The sequence below is a fragment of the Lepidochelys kempii genome, chromosome 11, assembly GCF_965140285.1.
Source record: "Lepidochelys kempii isolate rLepKem1 chromosome 11, rLepKem1.hap1, whole genome shotgun sequence".
Classification (NCBI taxonomy): Eukaryota; Metazoa; Chordata; order Testudines; family Cheloniidae; genus Lepidochelys; species Lepidochelys kempii.
In genome coordinates, this window is record NC_136390.1 from 13480474 (window position 1) to 13486473 (window position 6000).

The following is a 6000-nucleotide window of genomic DNA, read 5'->3' on the forward strand; positions in this document are numbered from 1 at the left end:
ATTATTTATTAGGTATATTACCCTCGTCACTCTTTGTATTTGGTAGTGCTCAGCAAAACCAGTCAGATTGGGGTCCTAATGCACTGGGTGCTGTAAAAACACATAGTAAGAGACAGTCCCTGCACTAAAGAACATTGATCATAGGCCCCAGTTACGCAAACACTTATCTAAGTTCTCAACTAGATGTATGTGAGTAGTCCTATTGGCTACCTCATTAAGTGAGTGCCTAAATGTTTGCAGGAATGGGGCCTAAAACTTTAAGCTCTTCAGTGTAGCGACTGTCTCTTATCACACATCTGCAGAGAACCCAACACAATAGGGCCTCAATCTCACTGGTGTGTCAGGGCACTACCCTAATACTAATGGGATTACTTGCACAGGTGCTGGAACTAGAGGTGCTGGGGGTGCTGGTCTGAAGTGGTTTCCATCAAATACAGGGTTTACAGTTTGGTTCAATGGCTCTCACCACCCCCACTACACAAATTGTTCCAGCACCCCTGACTACTTGTGTGCAGGAAGTTAGCATGAGTATAAATGTTTGCAGGATTAGGGTATCAGGTGGATCTAGTCTCTGCATTATGACGGGGAACCTGTCACAGAGACTTTCCATTGTGCATACCAACATAAATGTCATGATGTCAATCCAGACATACCAGAGGATTAATCTATCCTCTATACCAGATACTGATTGCACCATGAAACCTGAATATGTTTACTTTCTTGTACACCGTTTTTGAACCAGTGGCTCCATCTAGTGGATATTTTGTTTTTTGTTGGTTTTTGTTTTTAAGGCTTGCTCAGAGTCAAAGATATATATTTGGCAGATTTGTGGTAGGGACAAATGAACGGCCTTAATCAACTTAAAAATTACAAAAAGAAAAAAGGAATTGCTTGTATCGGGAGGTCTGAGATCTACTGAATCTAACATGTGTGGGATGGGGAACATGGACATATAGACGACACCCACTTTTCCATTCAGGAGCTATGAGTCGATCGTTTACAGGAATATGTTCTAAAGAGAAGAAGCTTGTAATAAATAATAAGATATTACATCAATATAGCACTTTCACCCCCAGTGCTTTACAGAACTTGGGGCAGGCTGTCAGTGCCCCTAACGTGGCCACGCAGGGGAGTAAGGTTTATTTCCACACCTCTGTGCAGCCTGGCCGGATCATCGCGAGATCGATGCTGTGAGAGCTGGCTCTGTGGGACCAATACTCCCTGCCCCAGCCCTCAAACAGGAGCATGTGCATAGGGAATGGTAGAGAAAGGCAGGGGGTGGGGACTGAACCAGCTCCAAGGCCCCACCCCCTAATATAATGACCAACAGAGCTGGGCTGACACAAGCAGGAAGTAACCTGCACCCTGTAAAAGGCTGCAATAATTTAATTACTCCATTCACCAAGTCACAATTCCTTCCCAAGGTTCCTTCTGGGGCAAAGCACTTGCACACTGCCCCTTACTCAGAGCAGGAGCAAAGGCTCCATCTAGCCCTTGGTAAACTGTTGTATATATGGAAGAAACATTTCACCCAGCCCTGAAATGCAGCCACTTCTGGGTGGCATGCAGGAACTGTTTAACAGCACAGAGCAACACTAAATAACAGTTTCCTGACTTCAAAATAATACCTCCATCTGAACTTATTTTTACCTATTGATACAACACTTAGGATTACAAAAAGAAAAAAGAGTTCTCTTTTTATAAGTTTGCTTAAATTGTGTACTTGGCAGCACCTTGTATATAGTAATTTTCTCTAAGTATTTCAGCAATAGAAGAAAATATTTTTTAAATGTAAAAATTTGCAAAAGCCAAAAATTGGCATGGGGACTCAAAAGTACGTGTAATATCCGAAACTACTTGTAACCTGTTTTTATCATTTGTTTTTTTAAAATCACTAGATTTCAATCTGATCATATCCCTTTAGGAACAGAGGAGGAGACTATCCTATTTAATGAATCAACAAGGCAAATTTAAGTTAAAGAGAAGGCAATTACACTGAGGCATTTGCCCGGGACCACAGGGCTGCAACATTCTCCTAACTCTAGCAAAAATGCCAAGGAATCTTTAATGGTCTCAAGAAGTCATTACCTCATTTTTATATCCCATCTGAAGGACAGCAGGGCTGGTTCCCTACTGTCTTTCATTCTGCGTGCTACTGTGCAAAGTCAGTACAAAGTGGTAAAGTTATACACCCATTTTGCACAGGCATATGTAACTACACAGAGTGTAAGGCCATACCCAGCATCTCTAACAGCACTGGACCCCTAGCTACTATGCAGAAATACCGGCATATAACAACCTCTGAATGCCACTTATCGAGGAAGAACATCCAACACTGCTTCCCAAGTCACACAGCTTTCCCAGATGGAGCTCTTTCATCCAAATACTGATAAAGCCCAGTGCTGTCCAGCTTGTGAGTTCTAACACAACCATATGTGATGTGAACAGCATAGAGGACTAAGTGGCACAGATTCCCGTCTCTCAGTGAAACGGCAAGATGAGATTAATGTGACGCAGACAGGCTGGTTACCAGAGCCAGAGCCTGGATCTTTAATTTTTGCCCTGCAACCTAAGCCCCACAAACCTGAGTCAGCTGACACAGGCCAGCCAAGCATATTTAACTGCAGTATAGACATCACCTGACTCACAGTTCGAAAGAAAATGTACAGGCATGGAGATTATTTGCCCATTTCGGATGGGAGCTTAAGCATGTTCTTAAACCCCAATGAAGTCAACAGGCCTCAAGCACATGCTTAAAAGTTGAAGATTTTCCTGAATCAAGGCCTCCATGAACTGATGAGATTATGTCCATGAGGGGCTGGCAGATATAAACTACAATTGTCAGGACGGTTATATGGGGCCATTACATAGGACAGGAGCTTTCTGTGCATTGGTAAAGTTCACCAGAGAAGTTGACAAAGTACAGAGCTAGAACGAGAAACATTTCCAGTACTAGAAAGTTGTGACAGGTTTTCCTGAAGAAGCCTATGTAAATTGTTATTAAAAAATACAGGAAATCCGCACAACATATGCTCAAAAAATAGGCAGATTTTCACATTGTATCCTTCAAAAACAAAACAAAACTCCAAGAGCTTGCAGGGGCCTAAGTGGGCCTGAGACCCCCGCGGAAAGCTGCCCCCCACTGAAATGGTGCCCCTGCCCACCTAGAGCACAGTTCGGTCAGATCAAACCTGGACGGGGCCAAATTGGAGAGAGATTCCCTGGGGCGAGGGAGAGGACCCGACCCACCCACACAGCCTTGCCCTGCGGCCCGTGGGCCCCTCACTCACCCGGACTCCTGCAGGGAGCGGACACACACTCCGAGCAGACATTTGTTGCCCACATTACATACAAAGCAAAGCGAGCCGTGCCCCCCCCCGACGCCCCCGACGCCTTACCTTCCTCCTGGGCGAAGCAAACCAGGACCTGGCCGGGCCGCTCCTGGATCTCGCACTCCCCCCCTCCGGATTTCTTCCCGCTCTGGAAGTAGCAGAGGAGTTTTTTCTTTAGGTTCTTGGGGAGCCCCGAGCCCCCCCAGGCCCCCTCCACCAGCAGCGGGAAGGGGCACGTCGCCTCCCCGGCCATGACCAGCTCCTGCTGTGTGGCCTGGGCGAGTCCCCGTCTTGCAGGGCCAGTTTCACTTTCATTTCTCCGCAAGGCGTCCGCTCCCCCGCCTCTCTTTCTCTCTGGCTGGGGTGGGGCGGAAGGCAGAGCCGGTGACCAGACCCGCTTCCCGCAGGCACAGCAGTCGCCCCCACCCCGGAGAAGCCAAACCTCCCGCTGCTCCTGCCCTCCCCCGCGCCACCCAAAGCTCCTGCCCCGGCAACACATATTCCCTGGACCCCCACCTGGCCTTATCCCTTCCCTTGCACCCCTCATTCCCTTCCCCCCCCACCAGACATAACCCCCCCACACACACACACCCCCACAGCCAGGTGTCCTCGTAAAACGTGTTATTTAGCAGAGAAGGTCTGCCTGGATTGTGCCATGTCAGCAACGAAATGACCTGCAGAGTATGGTGAAGCCAAAAGAGAGTGAGGTGCTGGTGTGTATAACTTTACTGTGGCAAAGAAATACAGCTTCTCACCGTGCACAGGGAAAGCCGTCTCCCCCATGCCCTGACCCTTTGCCAGTGCAGCCCTGCCTGCCACTGGTTTTGTAGTCTTATTTCCACAAAATAGCCCAATCAGGGAGGAATGCTGTACAGCGCAGAGTGAATACGTATACAAGGCACACAGCTGGTTACTCTACAATCTGCAGTGATATATATCATTATGTCCATCTTTTATATTTGTAACCCTTCTGCCCATCACAGTTGGCAGCAACAAGGGCCGGGTTCAGTATCTAGGGGTTCCATTCCAATAACACAATGCAAAACCGGCTCGAGCCCCCACCCAGTGACCTGGGACAAATATATACCACCAACGCTGAGCGCCTCTATGAGGCAATACTTCCCCTCTCGCAAGCACATAGTCTGAGTGTGACAAAACCCTTTTAATAACAGAGAGAAACAATGTGGCATTATGTTGGGGAAACACCACCAACAGGATTCATAACAATCCATGAGCCAAAACCCACCCCAAGCAAATTGGGCCGTGTCCTTTCCCTTTAGTTCTTGAGTCCAGCAACCCAAAAGTCACCCAAAATCCCAAAAGTCCAACAACCCAAAAGCCTCTGTCCCTGGTCATGGCAGCCCCAGAATTCAAAAGTTTATCTGCAGAGTTTTACCTCCCAACCTGGGTGGAAATGGGGGGGGGGGTTACCTCTCTGTGGGGCTCCGCTCCACCAGCCACAAATTGCTCTGCTCATCATCCCGTGAGCTACTCCCACCGTCCCACAAAGTGCTCCATGATATATCTTCAGCCCCCACCCACTACTTAACACAACTCAGTGATTTCAGCTCTTCGTAATTTTAGCTTGTAGGAGGGGAGCCTCAGTGATCGTACACCATCGGCCCAAAGTCAATTCAGCTCAGCAGCCTATAACTAGACTCCTAATGGAATCAAAACTGGCTCTGATATTCACCTGTAGAGAGAGGAGACAGTACAATTAGCATGTACAGCCCACACCACCAGATATTAATACCAACCCCCAGGCTCTCTCATTTCACTAGGTTTTGGAACCCATGACCTTTGCCTAGCGAGTACTGCTTAGTTGGTGAGTCCCTCCATCATAACAAAAGGCCAAGTACAGTTCCACTATTCACATAATCAGGATAATAACAGTTTATTCTTCCTGCCCCAATAACAGAGAAACTGGGGCTCCTGCAGCTGCCAAAGTGACAATCTGGGGGGTGGGTGTGCCTATGCAAATGAGATCAGCCCCTGAAGTTCTTTTCCATAACCCTCCACGACTCACCACCAGATGTCAGGGTAGAGCTCATCACTCTGCTTACACATTCTTCCGCAGTGCAAGGCCTGATCCTTGGGCAGGGGAATTTCCAATACACACCCTAGAAAGCTCCATTACTACCTTCTCACTATGACAGAAAAGAGATGTTTGTCTTTGTGATGCTGTTATTTACAGTTTGCACTTCTAGGCTTCTTGCTGGAAGCAGCCCACTGGTGGAAAATGCATGTGAGGTAGGGTGACCAGATGTCCCGATTTTATAGGGATAGTCCCAATATTTAGTGCTTTTTCATATATAGGCACCTATTACCCCCAACACACTGTCCCGATTTTTCACACTTGCTATCTGGTCACCCTAATGTGAGGTATGAAACTACTAGAAGTGTGGGAGCACAGCCAAGAATCTGAGAGGACACAAAGCCACCTTGCTTCATCCTATGACCTAACTCAGTGGTTCTCAACCAGGAGTATGTAGACCACTGCTGGTACACAGAGGTCTTCCAGGGTGTACATCAACCCAGCTAGATAGTTGCCTAGTTTTACAACAAGCTACATAACAAGCACTAGCAAAGTCCGTACAAACTAACATTTCATCAAGACAATGACTTATTTATATTGCTCCATATACTCTTAACTGAAATGTAAGTACAA

The 6000-nt window shown here is 47.1% G+C and overlaps 1 protein-coding gene across 2 annotated transcripts in view; it reads right to left on the reverse strand.

Annotated features, from left to right (window-relative positions):
• LOC140895469 (protein mono-ADP-ribosyltransferase PARP14) overlaps positions 1-5451 on the reverse strand; it is a 36008-nt gene extending 30557 nt beyond the window's left edge. The window contains exons 1-2 of one of the 2 annotated variants that reach the window (XM_073305200.1): positions 5359-5451; positions 4764-5025 (exon numbers count right to left, since the gene is read on the reverse strand). In XM_073305200.1, coding sequence (XP_073161301.1) covers positions 4764-4812 — 49 coding nt within the window. In that variant the 5' untranslated portion in view covers positions 4813-5025; positions 5359-5451. Of the gene's footprint in view, positions 1-3398; positions 3681-4763; positions 5026-5358 lie in introns of those variants that run through there. The other variant, XM_073305199.1, reaches the window with a different exon arrangement.
• Between the last annotated feature and the right edge of the window lie 549 nt (positions 5452-6000).